The sequence below is a fragment of the Phascolarctos cinereus genome, unplaced genomic scaffold (assembly GCF_003287225.1).
Source record: "Phascolarctos cinereus isolate Bilbo 61053 unplaced genomic scaffold, phaCin_HiC Scaffold_1;HRSCAF=81, whole genome shotgun sequence".
NCBI lineage: Eukaryota > Metazoa > Chordata > Mammalia > Diprotodontia > Phascolarctidae > Phascolarctos > Phascolarctos cinereus.
Genome location: NW_027555514.1, coordinates 93,594,824 through 93,614,232, shown reverse-complemented (window position 1 = coordinate 93,614,232; position 19,409 = coordinate 93,594,824). Strand labels below are relative to the sequence as shown.

Genomic DNA, 19,409 nt, shown 5'->3' with positions numbered 1-19,409 from the left:
CTAGATGTGATTCTTATGGAAAAGTGGTCATAATAAAACTGTACAGCTACAGTGAGTTATAGGAATCACCTTTTTTTCTAGTTAACACAAAACAATATACAACATTATCATAGAATGTTAGAATGTTGGAAAGCTTTGAAGGCAGTGAATGGGGAGGGTAGTAGATGTGAGTTTAAATTTTGGCCCCCACCTTTAAATGAGTATAATCTTTGTCCTGCCTCACTGTTTTTGTGAGCAAAATACTTCACAAAACCCAAGGCCCTTACAAAAATGAATTTTGTTTAGGATGAGAAGCTGAGCTTCACCAAAGTGGTGAAGTTTATCAAAGTGTTTATTAAACACCACATAGAAAGTTATTAACAGAGCTTTGACTAGAAGTCAAACCTACAAACATATACAGGTCTGTGTTTGGTTCCTATTCACAGTCATGTGGGTTAGAAAGCTGTACTCCCCACAGGGCTTCTCTTTTTGGGGCAGGTTCTAGAGTCACTATTTAAGCCTATTACACCAAAAGCTTGTAGATATCACAACCCTTGGGAGAAGACTAAATCATAAATTACCAGCAAGAGTCACTTAACCATTAGAATTAGTTAAATATACTTAAGGTGCTAGGTAGAAGACTTGGTGGCTACGTAGCCTCTAGGATCTTCTGGTTTAGGCAGAGTAGGAGTCAACAGGTGAAAAGTTAACATTACAATGCAAGATTTTAAATACGTACACAAGAGCAGAAGAGCTATTATAAGTTGAACTTCCTTCTTTCTTAAGGTGAATCAAAGTTTAATAGATTAATAACGGGCCTCAATCAAGGAGACCTGAGTTTAAGTCCCAACTGACACATCCTGGCTGTGTGACCCTGTCATTTAACCTTTCTTCCCTAAGCAGCTTTCCAAGACTCTAGCAGCAGTTGCTAATCTTCGCTGACCAAGGAAGTTTCTTCACTGGTAGCTCCTTGCACCAATGAAATCACAGGCCTAGGTTGAAAAAAAAATAGTATATTTAGACAGGGAGAGAAAGAGTTTAGTGGTGGAGGTGGATTTTGCCACTACTGCCATTGCTAATGTGTTTCACAGGTACATGTTTGGTCATTTTTTAAATTACAGAATTTTTATGTAGTCTTCAGATAGCTCTGGGTTTTCTTCCTGTTAAGAAAAAGCAAAACATTCTAGTTACAGATATATAGGTTGCCTCAAAAGTCTTAATGCAGTTTTAAGCTACTAAGGCTTAAACATCATATATTATCATGACATCTTTATAAACATTTATTAAATACTTGGACAAAGCATCAGATTAAAAGGGAATTTCACTAACAAAATTAAGATTATGATTATTCATAACCTGATGTTATACTTGCATAAATTAAACTGGTCAAGTTCCCAAGCTTTCAGTTGTTTTTCTTCATAGTTACAGGTCTTTTCAGTCTTTTGGCACACGGACTGAGTTGCAAACATTTCCACCTCAGTATGGCACCTAGTAGGTCCCCAGTAAAAATAAGCACACATACACACACACACACCCTTCTCTCCCCGTTGAGGGATTCTCATAGCTCTGAAACCAATTATGTAGTCTTAGTAGAAGAGTATGTTTTCATTAGAGTGATGCAAGAATGTGTTTGGCTCATCTCATGAAAAATGATGTAAATTGACTTTTGAAGTGAAAAAAGAGAAACGCTTAGGTGAAATTGTAAATCTAATTATTGCAGTGTTTCATAACATAGAAGCACTAAAATAGAGAAAGTAATTCTGAGATTAAAGGGGGGGGCGAAATACTTACAACCGTATATACCCATGTGTATACACTGCATTTATCATTTATTTAAAACTGCCCTGACCTGACCAAGTTGTTCTTTTTTTTTTTTTGGTGAGGCAGTTGGGGTTAAGTGACTTGCCCAAGGTCACACAGCTAGTAAGTGTCACGTGTCTGAGGCGAGATTTGAACTCAGGTCCTCCTGACTCCAAGGCTGGAGCTTTATCCACTGTGCCATCTAGCTGCCCCCCTAGTTGTTCTTGATAGCACTGTTAATACAATATAACTAAACTGTACCATGATGTTGCAGAACTCTGCTGTAACATTGTTTGGCGAATCTATGACCCCAAACACAAACTGTCAAGAGTGTTCCTAGGGAACTAGCTATCTCTGGGAATGTTTGCAGAGCCAATTAGTGACAAGCTTGTGTTATCAGTACACAAAAAATATATAACAAGTGAAATTGAAATTTTTACACGAGGTAATTACAGTTTCTTAGGAAACAGAGAATCAAATAAGGGCTGTGGAAGATCTTAGTCTGCCTCTCTTCCCCTTCATTTAGAGATAGTTCTAGGATACTACCACAAGCCATTTTTCTTAGATAGACTAAATACTTGTGGTCAGGCCTTTGATACTCTTTCTGTACTTATCCAAGTTTTATAAGCCTCTTTGAGCTGTGTGCCTTAGTTCCCATCTAAAGATGATCTCTTTTTTGTTCTTATTTCTACTATATTATGAATTCTGTTATTTCTACTTATTATAGTCTGATGTTGTAGGCCCTTCCCTACCTATCAAAGTATGTCTCTTATGGTCCCTTGGCTTCTAGTGAATTTTCTTTCTTTATTTTTTTTAATGGTTCTATTACTTATAGTGGAGATAGCAGGATTCTCTTTTGTTTTCTTAACTTTAGAGGTAATAGGAAAGACAAATAAATATCTCATTTGCCCCCTTTTTACTGTTGCTATATATATATATATATATATATATGATATACATATTTATGTACATATATAAGTACACAGAAGGCATCAGCATTAAAACAAAAATACCTTTTGTTTTAACCAAAATCACTGTGATTCAATCCAGTCACAATGTTTCTCTTTCCACAGTGTCTTTGTCCTCTTTTCTCCATTCTCATTGGTACCACCGTAGTTTAGGCCATTATTACTGTCTCTTAATTTATTGCTCTTAAGAGGTCTTCTTGCTTCAGTAATCTCATTGCCTAAATCCATCTCACTCACTGTTGTGAAGTTACTCTTTCTTGAACATATCTCTCATTTAACAGACATCAAGTACCCACTCTGATCATGTCATTTTCTTAATCCAAGGGCTCCATTACCTTTCAGATTCTGGTCTTTAATTTGGCCTTGATCTGTGTTTTCAGCTCTGTAATCTCTAGCCAAATAGTTGTTCTTCGTTGAACACCCTTTCCCTTGCTCTCTAATTTCCTACCCATACTCAGCTAACACATAACCAATACTTCAAGAACCTGCAGTGACGCTTAGTGGAATACGATACAGTAATTTAAGAGTATGGCATGGTTAAAAGAAATGTTTATAATTGAAGTGTGAGATCATAGTGCAAAACATTGGAGCCAAGATGAAGAAAACCAGAAGGGACTACTGTGCTGGTGGTATCTTGTGTCCTAACCAGATAGAAAATAACTTATGAAACTGATGCCTAAGCAAAATATAGTCATGCTGAAGGGCTTTAGTTCTGAGGAACTTTCCTGGAAGGGCCATTTGATTAAAAATAAAGATAATTTGTTTAACTTGTCTTACTAACCATGGTTTCAGAATAGCAAGGTGAAATGTTATTTCGATTTTAATTATGGCTTAAGAAAAAAATGTTTTGGTGACTTGGAGATGATAGAAAATTTGGGGGAAAATAATGATCTCGTTTTTGTAGAAAGCCTAGTCAGTTCTATCTGCAAAGGGCATGTACCTCTTTGTGCCTGATTTTTCTTATCTTTGAAATGAAGGTATCTGTAGAGGTTTCCCTGCAAACTTAATAGGATGAAATGAGATCTTGTATGCAAAATGCTTTCTAGACTTTAAAACACTATGCAAATGTCATGTTTCTTCTTTACCAAAATGTAATTTCACTGTTGCAATTCCAAGAACAGTCTGTTGAGGTTGATACTTCAGTTAATGGTAAGAAGCATAACTGAGAATATTTTAGTTGCCTTCAGTAAGTTAAAATTCATGATGACAATTTTTTGCTTTGTGCTTGCAATGTTTCATTATAAATGTTCCTATTAGAAATATAAGAAGCAGTATATTTTATTTTCCCTCACTTTACACTTTCCTGTTGTTTGCAACATTCCTCCAAGTCCTATGGGAAGTGTAAAAAAAAAATTCTTGCGAAAATCTAAATGATAGACTGTCAGTTCTTAGCATTTACTATTCAGTGCCCGTGATTGAAATGTAGGCATTTCAGTTAACCTGTTTTCTTCTGGTTACCAGCCTTTTGACTATTTCATTGTTGATTAGCAATGTTCGGGGAAATTTTTTAAAGCTGAAGTCAAACTAGAATTGTATAGTAGAGAATACATCTGATCTAAGATTCAGGAGAAATAATTTTAGAATTAATTCTGTCATTGACTAGTTTAGATCCAATAAATTACTACTTCTCTGCCCTGCAGCTTTAAGGATTTGGACTCCTCATTTCCAGCTCCTTTAATCTCCAAAGTTCTCTTCTGGTCTTTTAAAAATCTGTGATTCTGATTTGTGAAGTTACTTGCTAGCAGTTTACAATCATGGTACAGGAAGTCCTCGTTTACGGTCCAAATATTTTTAATAAGCCAGCTGTTTAGAAATTAGATATGTTTTCACATAGCAACTATGTTAAAAACGGTGACGAGATTCCCAGGCTAACCTACCCAAAAGTACTTTCAGCTCTCTGTGAAACAGCTGAAAATATTGTATTTTTAAAAATGAAAATATAAGGAAATAGTATTGTATGAAGGACAAGATAGAGCAACAATAAATTCAGTAAGAAGGTGGGTATTTGATCTTGAATGATGATAAAGGGGAAGAAGGTTTTAATTATAGGAGAATGAGGGAATTGACTTCTATAAAAGTTCTGAAAGGAATTTATGAGCATTTTCAGGTGCTTATGAGTTTGACACTAATATTTGTAAATTTTTATAAATTTATAAATGTCTGATATTTATAAATTTCTGATTTTTGTCCTTCTTTGATCCAGAAATGCTTTTTAAGTGTTGCTGGTTCACAAATATAGTGTAGTATAGAGGAGAAGTAGTTAACCTTTCCTGAATATTGAAAGATAGAAGAAAGAAGGAGGGTTATCCTGAGTATGGATTCTAAAAGATTACCTGTGCTGGAATTGAGCTGTGGATATATCTGTGAGCTATAAGCTAAAATAGAAAAGGTGGTTGGGAGTGGTGGTGATGCTAGGAACTTAAAAAGCATAAGATTATAAGATTTAGAGCTAGAAGGGCCTTTAGGTGTCATGTAATTAAATCTTATCGTTTCACAAGTAAGGAAATTGAGACTTATGAAATTCTCTTGTTGGAAGGATCTTAGGGTCGTAAATGTAGAGCTGGAAGAAACCATACAAGTCTTCTAGGGGAATATCCTTATTTTACATATGGGAAAGCAGACCTGGAAGCAAAATGCCTTACCCAGATTCACCTAGTAAGTGCCAGAACTCAGAGTCTGTCTCTTGGAAACAAGTTCTCTGATTCCAAATCTTTCATTTTTTCCCTTGTCCCATACTGTAAGAATAAAGTTACCCTTAGAACATCATTTCAATACAATACACCCGATTACATGTAATCAAAATCTTTATGATTTTAAACTTTTAAGCAGTCAGGAGAAGACTTTGGGGGAAAAGATAGGTCTTCATACTCTTAAAAACAGATCTCATGTATAAGAGAGATTAAATATTCTGCTTCACCTTGCAAAGCAGAACTAAAAGAAATAGGTAAAAGTTCTAAAAAGATTTATAAAGAGTGCTTGATCACGAGCTCTTACAAGTAGAGCTGGAACAGACCATAGAGCTCATTTTACAAATGTATAAACTACAAAAGTTAAATCATCTGCCCATAGATAGCAGAGCCTGAGGTTCAAATTCAAATCCTCCAATTCCTGTAGTCTTTCCACAGCAAAGTACTGATCGATGGAAAAATTTTCTAACAATTTGAGCTTTCTAGGAGAGAAATGGACTACCTTGGGAAGTCATGTGTTTCCCATCACTGGAGTTCACGTAGAAGCTAAATGGTTAATTAGCAAGAATTTTGTAAATGGAAATTCTGTTTAGGTTTGGGTTAGACTAATCATCTCCAAAGATCTTTTCCAGTTCAGATCATGTTATCTTAGATCCTTTCATATAAAAGCATAGTGCATTTTAAAATGAACTTTAATTTATTATACAAAAGTCTAAACCACAAAGCCCAGTACAATTTGAGAAATAGATTCCAGTACTATCCCTAACTACATAGGTAGTCCATGGATTACTGCTTCATAAAAGGCATTGTCAATAACCTACCACCTTAGTTCTTTACTGGACTTTTTCCCCCCTCTTTATAAATGCCGTTATATTTATATAGCATATATGGCTGTATACTTTTATTTCCGTGTGTTACATATCTTCAATGGGATATACTTAAAACACCTTGAACTTACATAGAATTTTAATGGCCTCATGGTATAGCAGAAGAAACATGTGATTTCAATTCTGAGGATCTGGGTTCAAGTCCTTTATCTGCCATTTACTGTTTGTGTGACATTGACCCAAGTCATTGATCTCAGTTTTAGAATTCTAGTGAAACTCTTCCATTTTGCAGATTAGATTGGGAAACTAAGATCTTTTCCAGTGCTAAATCCTCTGACCTGGTATATTTTTTTTACTTTTTTTTTCTTTTTTGTCAAGGCAGTGGGGTTAAGTGACTTGCCCAGAGTCACACAGCTAGTAAGTGTTATGTGTCTGAAGCTGTATTTGAACTCAGGTCCTCCTGAATCTAGGGCCAGTGCTCTATCCACTGTGCCACCTAGCTGCCCCTGACTTGATATATTTACATATACCACTTGGGGAGAACTCATGGACAGTGAACCATGGACAGTTGGCTTATATGATTAAATTCTAGCTTTTTTTTTTTAAGTTCTAAGATTTTAGTAGTTATAAATAATCTCTAAGGTCGCAGTTCTGAATATGAGGATAGTGACTGCATTTCATCAGGAAGTTACATATATTGAGAAATAAAAATAAGTTGAAATTTTTGGTTAATGTTTGAGGGCTCTTTCAGGAGGAATATATTCAAAATGGTTTCTTTTTCAATTTCAGTTTAGATTGACTATTGTCTTTTAGCTTAATCTAGTGTAGTTTATGCTGTCTTAATGTATGTGTACACTGTGACAGCATACGCCGTATACAATATAGACTCTCTGCATCAGTCAAGAAGAGTAGTGCTGCCACAATGTAGAAGATCATTTATGTCCTTTACAACTGACTGAAACATCAGTAAATGAAGACTAATAGAAATGTGTATTTACCTCTACCTTGCGAAAGTAGAACATAAATGATGATGAATCATTAAAAAGTGTTTGGAAGACATTTAGGTTTTGATGGCAGCAGAGGTGCCATATTTTATTTTACTTAATGGACTTATTAGTTATTTGATTTATCTTAAGGCGCAAAATTGCTGTTTATAGTTTTGAAGCACTTGTCTTCAGGTGGACGTAATGGGCCGTAATAGGATTGTGTACACACACATGCACAGATATACACACGCAAATATTCATATTAGTGAACATTAGTATGCACTAGTCTATAAGACTTAACATTTTCAATGTTATAAATCAACCCCTTGCTCATTTTTCTGTCTTTTAAATGGGTGGTGATAGACTCTGTGTTGTTATTTTAATTAAATCTTTTTTCCTTCAGGTTTGCTTGGAAGACGACCTTATTCCTCGCACATAAAGAACAACTCTTCTGAGCTGCTGTTACTAAATTTGGAATGATACTGCATATGTTCATCTGATGGAGGATTAGCTAGATCTCAGATAAAACATTGCCCACTGGAAAACATCACAGTATACAAAATGTCATCCAACAGAAGTCAGAATCCACATGGACTAAAGCAGATTGGTCTCGACCAGATTTGGGATGATCTCAGAGCTGGAATCCAACAGGTCTATACCAGACAAAGTATGGCGAAGTCCAGATATATGGAACTCTACACGTATCCTAATATCTTAAAACTTGAGTTTAAATTGATCATCCAGCATTTTTTTATATTGTTAGAGAATTTTAAACAATTATTTTTTTAATTGCACTTAACTCTTTGTCACCATTGTGCTAGCCTCACATGCGCGCACACACACAGACGTAGAGGTGAGATAGTCTCTGCCCTCAAGAAGCTTACATTCAGTTCATAAGTAAATACACTGTATCATGCTGTAGGAAAAGGGGGCAGCAGCAGAGTGCCACTAACTCCTAAGAGAATCAGGAAAGGCTACTTGAAGGATTTATCATTTGAACTGAACCCAAATTATACAAAGTATCTCTCTTTACTCTTTATCCTATACATTAATAGTGCTTGGTATTCCTAATTAGCTTTAAAAATAATTATTTTGTTTAATGAGTTACCTTTTAGGATAAATTAACCTTTTGTAATTTGTAAAAAGCCTACCTCAAAATGAAGAATGAATTGTCTTAATGTTATGAGTAAAATTTGTGGGTATAGGTATCTTTTAATGTGCAACTTAGCAGATTTTTGCCTCTCTACATCTTAGCTACTGTATGAAAAGCACTGTGTGATGTAGATACCATGGAAGATGCAAAGGTATGTGAAAGGAGATCTTAAACTCTTAAGGTATTTATATTCTTAGGGTATTTTAAGTATTAAAATGTATTTTAATTACAAAAATTATTTGTTGAGTGTCTTTTAAGATGCCATACACCAAGAATCCCCATTGAACTTGTAGAAAGTTGAAAATAAGGTTAAATTTCTTAAAATGTGAACTACTGCTGCTTTATGATAAGGGGTTTACTAGAAGTTGTTGGGCAGGGAGAGTGGAGTTACACTAAACTTAAATCTAGTGTGTATATAGATGAATAATTGCCAACACTGCTTTTGTAACATGTGGATATCCATTTATCTCTGACTTTGAAAAAAATTAGTCTAATTAACATTTCTTATATGCCTGTGCATACACACAAACACATACATACATATGAAAAATTACATAGTTTAATAGTTGTTAGAGAGCTGCCTAAGGGCTTTAAAGACTCGAGTTCAAGTTGTATCTTTGATACATGCTGGCTATGTGACCCTGTTCAAGTCACTTCACTTCTTGGTTTTGTAGTGACTCTCTAAAGCTGTTGCAAAGAAGATGCTGACCTTTATTAGTAGAAGAAATTTCCTCTTCTAGGAGCTCTTTTTACCCGTGAAATCACAGGGTTGGTTTCATCTCTATCTGTAAATGTGCAACATAGCACTCTTTTAAGAGACGAGATTTTTAAAAAGATGATAGGATGCTGTATTACCTAAAAAACTGGGATTCTCAGGCATAGAATGTAAAGAATATAGATGACCAGGGTTGTTTTAATGTTGATACATGAAATGCCTCCTAAGTGATCCCGTATAAAAAGCTAGATTCTGGAGTATATTGTCATTAAATCAGTCCTTTAACTCCAATCACTCTTGAAGACAGTGATGAGAAAGTAGTGAACTTTTGCGGTGGAACTTTTATCAAAGATAGTGGTCATTTCAGTCTAGTATTCTTCTACAGTTCTTAAGTTGGACTAATAACAATATTAACTTTTTTTCTCTTAACTTTTCTGGTTGTGTTATATAACATGTTGATAGGAAAATCAGAAGACTTCTAAGAAATATGTTGAAAAAATTAATTAAAATTCTTACTATTCATCATAGAATTGTAATTATAATGTATTGACACTTTTCAAAAATTTAACCTAGAATGAATATATCTAAAATAATATTTTCCTCTTCAAAGAATCAAAATTTTTAGAAATAAAGGATTTTAGAGATTGTTTTTACAGAGGGGACTTGCGCAGTCTAAAAGAGAGAACTAAAAGTGCTAGAGATCCCAAAGCTAGTTAATAAGACAAAGATTAAGAACCAGTTCTCTTGGTGTGGGAGAATGCTCTTTCTGCTTTACCATACTGTTGTCACTTTTGGGGGAGGGGGGAGATGTCTAACAGATTTAGCCCAGTAATGCTATAATTACTCAAAATGTTTATGAAATTGTTCTCTTGAAATTGCCTTCATAGCCTAAATTAAGGGTATTTTAAATGTATCAGTGGTAACATCTTCATTTGCTTTGAGGTTATCTATTTTGGCAGCTGCCACAAATTGGTTTATGTGTTACCAAACTGTTTTTTAGTTTTAAAAAAGTGTTGCATAAGAAACATTACTTGAGCTAGATAGTCATCCAAAAAAAAACCAAAACAATTTTTAGACCCTTTTGCATTGTACAAGGCCTTCAGATATTTCAGAAACTTTGTCATAAGCCTTATAAACATATATCATGAAATGACTTTCTTGTGAACAGTATTATTGATGTCAGAAAAAAAACTGTCATTTTTCCATGATTTTTGACACATGCGCTTTTGAGGCAATGATCTCAGGAATAGTCATTTTCAATTTCATTTTGTTACTGTGTCATATTGGAAGGACCATGTTTTATCATCTGTTGCTCTTTTCCTATAAAAATTATTTTGTTCAGCTTCCTTTGAGTTATCAGAACAAATGTAAAACAAGACAGCAGTCTTTACTTAAAATACGGTTTTCTTTCAAACTTTCCTCATGTTCACCCTTCTTTCAGAATGAGTCTTTAATTCTTTACCATAATTTTCACCATAAATAACATCCGAACCAACCAAATCACTGACCTTTTCAGCATTTTAGTGGGTCTTTTAACTGTTTAAAGAACTGAATCCATATATCATTGATTAATATCCCTGTTTAAAATATACCCCTTTAAAAAAAACATTTTTTGTTAGACACAGATTCTTGTTCTTGACATTGCTTCATTCCCATTAGTTTCTTTTAATGCATCATCTTGCATAGATATGTAACCTCACAAAGTGATTTTTTTACTCCTAATAATAGTCACTCATCTTTATACCGATGGGAAACAAGATAATTGTTTTCAGTGCCTTGAATGTAATGCATGATTTAACATAGGTTGAATGGGATTCACCACATTAAATTTACTTATCTGAATTTGATAGTACTGCTATTGAAAGTTGAAATGTGCTACACCATGTCCCCAACCTGAGCATTCCTCTTCTGCTTCTGTCATTCATACAGAATTAGTCTTATTACTCTCTGGTGACATACTGTGTGATGTCCTTCTTCCCTGTCTCATGAAATGCTTACGGTTTTGATGAGTGCATGTATATTATACTTAGTGTAATATAATAAAATTATTTTGTGCTGTTGAATTTTTTAAAAATACTTTTTATTAGAAGGCATAGAGGTCCTGAATACATCTTATATATACTATACACCAGATGAAATAGGCAGATTGAATGTGTTAAAAATAAGTCCTTTTAAAAAGAGCATAATGTTACTCTTTGTAATTGATCTGGTATATAAAGATAAATTTAATTTCTGAAAATTTGCCTTTGTGTAATTTGTAAAAATGAATTTTGTTAGCTTTTATTTAAATGTGATAGTTGTGGAATTTTGAATTCGTTGTTTCCTATTTTAAGGAAAAATGCTAAAATCAGCACAATACCACACACCTAGAAACAGCATAAGCTACTACCTCTGTGGAGAAATTCATCTGGCTAACAGAGGTCTTCACTTCTCATAAGAGAAGAGGTGAAAAGAAAGTGGTAGGAAAGACTACTGCTATAATCCGTAAAGGATATGTTTATATTTTATCTTTTTTGCAGTATTTCTGTGTCTTAATATATAGCCAGTTTTTGTAAAATATCCATTTGGTGCTAAGAATTATATTCCTTTTTGTTTGCTATTTTTAGCATTCTTAATTTTTTTGAATTCCAAATTCTCTCCCTCCATTCAGCTCTTCCCCTACCCATTGAGAAGGCAAACAGTATCAATTATGTATGTGAAATCATGCAAGATATTTCCATGTTGCCAAAAAAGAAAAATAAAATGAAAAAAATTGTGCTTTAATTTGTTCATCAGTTCTCTCTGGAGATGGATAGCATTTTTCATCATGAGCCCTTCAGAATTGTTTTGAACCATTATTAATCAGAATAGCTAAATTTTTCAGTTACAATGTTGCTATTACTATATATAGTGTTCTCTTGGTTCTGCTCACTTCACTTCGCATCAGTTCCTAGAAGTCTTCCCAGGTTTTTCTGAAACCATCCTTTTTTTTTTTCCCTTTTTTTGTTATTTTTGTTTTTTGGTTTTTAGGTAATTGGGGTTAAGTGACTTGCCCAGGGTCACATAGCTAGTAAGTGTCAAGTGTTTGGTCTGAGGCCGGATTTGAACTCAGGTCCTCCTGACTTCAGGGCTGGTGCGCTATCCACTTCTGAAACCACCCTCGAGAAATACGATCTTCAACAATTTCATTTAGAAGGTACTATAAATCTTTTAGATCTAGCTTCTCCAGAAAATTTGTTCAGTTCTGTATCTTCACTTTTGTTTATCTTTTCATTACATTTGTCCAAAGTTGAGAGGGACATCGAAGTCTTCTGTTGTTATTCTTAGAGATAATTCAGTTAATTTTTCCTGTGTGAATTTAGATGCTAAAGCATTTGGAGCTTACAGATTTAATATTGGTATTAGTTTGTTGTCCATTGGTCCTTTCAGCTTAATGTAGTTTCCTTGTTTATTTCTTTTATGTTGTAAATGAATGTGCATTTAGGGCTTGTTTTTTTGGATTCAGCTGATGCGTGTTAAAATTTTGATCTCTTCACTTTTATACTTTTATGCTGTTTATGACTTTGTTTTTTAGGTACATTTTTTGTAAGCAACGAATTGTGGGGTTTATTTTCTTATCCAATCTCACCTTTTGTTGTATTGGATTGTTTAATTCATTCACCTTTAAAGTTTTGAGAACTGATTTTTATTTTCTTCTATTTGCCTCTAAAACTAGTTGGGTTTTTTTTCTGAATTGTTTTTTTCCCTCTTCCTCTATAGAAACAGTACTTAAGTGGGTAGCATTCTCCTCCCTCAAATACCACTGCACTAAGGTCTCCTCCTTTCTTCCCTCTTTTTTCTGCCTTTCTCTTTGTTTTATCACCTATTGTCCACTGGGCCTTTTTCCTGGGAGACTATAGAAACTGTTTTCAAAACTTTAGAGGTGAATGAATTAAACAATGAGGGGAGGGGTGGCATTAAAAAAAGTTCCAAATGCCTCTCTTTTATTGGACTTTTGCCCTACCGATTAGGCATAGGTTTTCAGAGTTCATCATACTGAGTTGTATCTTGTACTCCTGCTTTTCTGGTTACATATGTGGTTTCTTGTGTGGGTACTGAATAATCTCTTTTTATTCTTCTTTCCTTTCTTTTATTTTTTACAACTTTAAAAGTATTTTTTCTGTGTGCTTACAGAATTTGGCATCAGAATTATTAAATTTAACCCACATGTGTCTTGGAGTTTGCAGCGTGTTATTTCCTTCTGTGAAAGTGATCTCTGGATTTTTTCAGTTGATATTTTGTTATCTCTGTTCAGAAGTTCTGGGCAGTTTTACTATACTATTTCTATTATTACGGTATTCAGGTTTTTTGATTTATATTCTTCTGGGGAGCCTTTGCATTCCCCATTAGTTATTTTCTTGTTTCTTTGATGAGGTTTGCCAAGTTTTTTGTTTTTTTCTTTTCTGCCAATAATTTTTGCTGTGCTGGCCATAAATTCTACTTTCACAATTCTTCCTTGTCTCTTGAACCATTCAGCAGTATCCTACTGTGGTCCCGCTCTTGGGAATCCAAAGGATCCTCTGCCTCATCAAGTATGTATTTTATTTTCCTTTTTTTTTTTTTGGCAATATTTACACAGTGATGTTTGGACTCTTATTTAGATGGTCTGGAGGCCACATTTTTAATATCTTACCTATTGGTGAGTTTATCTGTTTGTTACCAAAGTTTTTTAATTGAATTTTTTTCCTCTTGAGATCTTTGGTAATAATCTCATTTATTCTCCTGTTATATTCTTGTTGCTCCCTTTCTGACTCCTCCTTTAGTGGCTATTTCCCCAAGCCTAATTCTGCCACTGCCTTTCCCCACCCCCAGCCTCAAACCGTCTCAGCCTCCCCCTGGGTTGGGCAGTTTGCTTTCTACTGCCCTCAGTCTTGGGTTCAGATGAATTCTTTTGGGACAAAACTGTCCTCAGCTGGATGCTATTTCCTTTTCCTTAAGTCCACACAAATGCTGGCACCCTGCCTCAATTCCTACATTTCCTTAAGTTTCTAGCTGAGCTATGCTGCTTTCCTAGGTAGAATCAGATTTTTGCTTTCCTGTATCTCCATCTCTGACTCTATATAGAGAGAGGGGTGGGGACCATTACTTGCTGCCATAGAAGGATAGGGCAAGAGCAGAGATGGTTTGTATGGAGGGGATAGTTAGTTGGTGGAAACTATAGCAGCAGAAAAGGATTTGCTGATAGGATTGTAGAGTACAAGCCCATGGGTCTGGGTTGTGCCACCCAGCCCAGAGTCTGAGGGCTTGTAGGGGAAGGGTTCCTGAGTGAATGAATGTGTCAGGGATTAATCTTCCCTGCTATTAGTTCATTGGATTCTTATCTCTTTAGGGTGCTTGATGTTTTATAACCATAAAGTCAACTATACTTGCTTTACTTCTTGCTTATAATTCTTATTTTGGAGTGGTGTGAAAAGTAATGAGACTCAGAAGAATTGTCTGCTCTTCCATCTTGTTGGCCATATGACTCATAATATCACAGGCTAGGGGTTTTTTTTGTTTGTTTTGGTTAGTATGTTTTGTGGACACATGAACTGAGAACAGAAACATTTAGGGGAGTCTATTTCTTCTTAGGTCAGAGGTTTTTGTGTACTTAGCTGCTTTAATACGCATTTATATGTATTAATAAATGATCATTCCCTTCCTCAACTCATCCCCCCCCCCAATATTTGTATGACTTTAAGATCTTAACAATGTGGATATTTCCTTCAGCACTATAGATCAGAACCTCTGCATGCCTCCTTAACTGGCTGTGTCTTTCCACAAGTTCTTCACAGATCTGTCCAATATGGTAAGGGTTTTCCCTTGACGGGACATGGATGCCAGTGGAGCAAATGAGTTGGCCATTAGCCATTTGTTGCCCTTGCCGCTTTGTCAGCCCCACATGCTTTCTGGTCATACATAATGGAAAGCAAAAAACATCTCCCTCTCTCCCTCTGCTTCTTAATCATAATAGCCTGGCACTGCTATTCATGGAATAACTTTAGAACTAGATTGACAAAGTGACCCAATGCTTTTCATTTGCATTAGTTATTTTTTTAAAAAAACTGTGTACATAAATGAGAAGAACCAGGATGTCTATACATTAAAGATTTTGTGGGAGCCAATTAAGGAGAGAAACTGTGTTATGGAAAGACCTCTGTATTTAGAGTCCCAAGGCTTGAGTTCAAATTTCTACCGCTTAATAATTTAGTATAATGGGAATAAAAATACTTGTACATCCATCTTCCCAGGCCTGTTGTGAGGAACAAATGAGATAGTGATAAAGTGCTTTATAAACCAGGAAACATTATGGTGAACATTCCTTGGGGTACCACTGCAGTGCTCCTTTGTACCTCGTTTTTCTTGGCCTCTTCTAAGTGTATGTCTCTTTGGTGAAATCTTTTGTACCGTTTCTGTACCGTATGGCAGTCTGCTTTTCCTTACCCTATCCTAGTGGACAGAGTGTTGGATCTGGAGTTAGGAAGATGTGTTTTGGACACTAACCAGCTGTGTGAGCCTGGCGTAGTAATATAATCTCTCTGAGCCTTGGTTTCTTCTTCAGTAAAATAAGGATATTGGACTCTATGATCCCTAAGGTTCCTTGTATCTCCATTGTTAATTTCCAAGTCTAATGGATTTTTCTTATGATGCTCATCTCTCTTGTCTTCTCTGCAGTCTTTGACACTGTTGATCAACCTTTCCATCTTCTTGCACTTAACCTCTTTTCATGCCCTTCCAGCAGCACTAGTTTATTTGCCATTCTTCACCTAAGATACTTCAGTCTCTTAAATTGTGCCATCTCATTGAAAGTGAGTCTTAGGGTTCTGGAAAAGAAAATAGTCAAACAACAGGATTTTATGTATTTTTTCCAAAATTATTTTAAATTTAAATATACAATAAGAAAAGAAAAAGAAACATAAACTTAAATATGAAAAAATACAAAATAAAACAAAGCATTGGCATGTGCACAGCAGAATATAAGAGAAGATTCAAAATATACAACAATAAATATCCATTTCTAGAAAGCCTATATAATAAACTATTCGTTGTGTTCCAAGGTGTCCATCTTTCTTTTGCTTCCTTCTAAGTTGTCTTTCGTTCTCTGCTGGGCGCTTTTTACTTTGTTCTTTTCCCCTCCTTCCTCTCTCCACCCAAGAAGACTACAATTAAATACATATATATGTATACATATACATACATATATTCTTGTGTGTGTGTGTATATATATATACATATATATATATATATATACACACACATACATACACTTGGATATCTATAATCGTACTCATATATAGATATATTAATATGCACCTATATAAAACCATACTATGCTTTTTTGTCTTCTGTTTCTCTGAGAGTGGATAACCTCTTCCTTCATAAGTCCAGGTCTTTATTTTTCTAAGTCACCAATTCGTCATTTCCTGCACCACAGCAATATTCCAACCCTGTACTGTCTAGTTATTTTAAATAGTCTAAAACAACATTGATTAATATGACTGTCATATAGTGTAGTTTCCCTATTTTTGTTTTGATTAAATATTTTAGCTTTAACTGCCTGAGATCATGATTACTATTCCTGCTTTTTTTTTCTAATAAATTCTACTCCTGACCTTTATTTTATGTTTGTGTGTATCTCTTATTTCCTATCCCTCCTGACTCCTCTACTTCTACTTGCTACCCTGCCCTCCTATTATGTAACCTTCCCCCCCAATGATCCCTGCCTTATCCTCCCATTCCTGTTAATCTATACCTTCTATACCCCTTTATCCTATTCCCTTGTCCTAGCCTCTAAAAGTCCTTCCCTTATCTCCTACCCCCTCCTTATCCCCCTTAGGCTTTTTTTTCTTTCTGAATTTAGAATAGACTTCTCAATGTATATGTATTGTTCCTTCTTAAACCCATTCCTGAAAGTCGGATTCCAGAACTACCAGCCATCCTCCACCATATAGTTCTTCTGTCAGTTCTTCTCATACCTCATTTGTGTAAGATAATTACTCTTTTTACCTTTTCGTAAACGGTTTTACTTTATAGAATCCTATCATATTCAGGTCTACTCCAGTCTTTCTTTTGAACTACCAAATTACTAATAACAATCTTCTACGTACATTTTACATTTCCTCATTTAAAAAACAGTCTGTCCCTGTTGAGTCCCTCATAATTAGTCTTTGATATGTACCTTATATTTCTCTTGGATCTTATATGTCAAATCTTCTGTTCAGGTTGGTTTATTTTTTTTAACAAAATCCTGAAAGTCTTGCAATTCATCAAATGTCTATTTCTTTTTATTCAGGATTTTTGCTGATTGTGGTATTTTTGGCCAGAAACACAGTTCTTTTGCTCTTCAATATATAGTGTTCCAAGACCTGCAGTCTTTTAGTGTCACCACTGCCAGGTCTTGTGTGATTCTAATTGTGGCTCCACTATATTTAGGTTTTTTTTTTCTTGTTGCTCATAATATGTTCTCCTTGAGTTGGGGTTTTCAGAATTTGACTATAACATTCCTGTAGATTTTCCTCGTAAGGTGGTGATCAGTGGATTTTTTTTTTTTACAATTTCTGCTTTTCCCTCTTATTCTAACACTTCGGGACAGTTTTCTTTAATTATTACTTGTATTATTGTATTAAGATTTTTTTTTGTCATAGCTTTCAAGTAGTCTGATTAGTCTTATGTTTTTTTGATTTGTTCTTTCCTGATCAGTTGTCTTTCTTACGCGATGTTTCATATTCTCTTCCATTTTTTCATTCTTTATATTTTGTTTTTATCATTTCTCAGTCTCTTACAACCTTGCTGGCTTTCTCCTCTTGCCCAATTCCGATTTTCAAGGAGTTATTTTCTTCCTTAAGATTCTGAATCTCCTTTTCTAATTGGTTGACTTCCTTTTCATAATCTTGTTCTTCTTGGATTGTTAATATTTTTTTCTTTAATTTTTCTTCAGTCTCTCTCATTTGATTTTTAAAGTCTTTTTAAAGTTCTTCTATAAATTCTTTTTGGTCAGGTGACCATTTGACATTAAGTTTTTAGGGTAGGCGAGGCTTTTTTTTTCCTTCAGTATCTTCTTTTGAAGACAAACCCTGGTCTTTTTTACTCCCATAGTAACTTTCTGTTGTTGGATTTTTTCTCCTTTCCCTGCTCATTTAAAAAAAAAAATTGTAGCAGCTTATTTTTTGTAATCATGTCCTGGGTTATGGGGGGTGGTATCTGTGGCCTCAGGTCCTCCTTCAATTCTCCCCTCTGGGTTGGAATAAAAACTGAGACCTCTAGCCTCCTGTAAGTGCCCACAGCCAGCAGCATCTGGGTCTGGGATCTTTATCAGCAGAGGACCCCTTAATCTAGGACCTGAGTCTGCCTCCGAACCCATCTAGCCCCAGGGCTCACTGCTTGAGGTGTTGACTCTTCATAGGGACCAAATCTCAGTCCTGGGATGTTTCTTTGGATCTTCTCCCTGTTGTCCTAGAAGGACCACTATTCTGCCCCAACTTGTTTATTTTTACTGCTCTTAAGTTCTCCATGAGGCACTATTTTGTCTTGTTTGTGAGGGGAAATCTGGAAAGCTTGGAATTTTCTGACCTACTCCACCATCTTCCCAGAATCCTCTCAAACAATAGGATTTTAAAACTTAAGTTTTGATACCCTAGAACATGTCTCAGTGGGGCCACACAGGGTGTATTCTAAAATTTCAGCACTAAGAAAAATTAATCATAAGAGCATTGATAATTCAGAACTTAAAAAGCAATCCTAAAACACTAAGAGCAAGGAAACAGTTCAGCAAAAAGCTGCTGTAGTAAGAGTTAAACCAAAGTCTTAGCACTGAAACAATCTTAAAAGAGAAATTAAAATTAAAAGCAATATTGAAGTAGAAAAGTTATAAGAAACTAAAAACAGTCTAATAAGCTGAAAACACTGCATTGAGCTTTAAACTTAGACTAGAGTCTACAAGAGTAGATTGTTCTGAGGTTTACCTGCACCCTGTGTTTTCTTGCTTTCTGTTAACCTCTGAGGCAGGTCACTATGAAACCTTATTTAAGTGGCCTGAATTGCAATGTGCCAAGCCCTGATGTTTGCATGCTTGTAATTTTGTCTTCAGCTAAAAGCCTCAGATAGGTATGCTTGGTCTTTAACGTTTAGGCATTTGGGTAAGGTTCACACTGAGTGGAAAATGTACTGGCTCTGTGTCCAAGAGAACCGTACTGAGACCCTGCTGCTTCTGGATGCCTGGGTGATTTGGGGCCAGTCACTGAAACTTTCTGGGCTCTGCCTTCCTCATATAACTTTTTTTAAAGTGTTTTTTGTAGCA

At 35.2% G+C, this 19,409-nt stretch overlaps 1 protein-coding gene across 2 annotated transcripts in view; it reads left to right on the top strand.

Moving 5' to 3' along the window:
- CUL1 (cullin 1) overlaps positions 1-19,409 on the top strand; it is a 117,900-nt gene that overhangs the window by 36,501 nt on the left and 61,990 nt on the right. For both annotated transcript variants that reach the window (XM_020977503.2, XM_020977502.2), the window contains exon 2: positions 7,651-7,948. In XM_020977503.2, coding sequence (XP_020833162.1) covers positions 7,809-7,948 — 140 coding nt within the window. In that variant the 5' untranslated portion in view covers positions 7,651-7,808. The remainder of the gene's footprint in view (positions 1-7,650; positions 7,949-19,409) is intronic.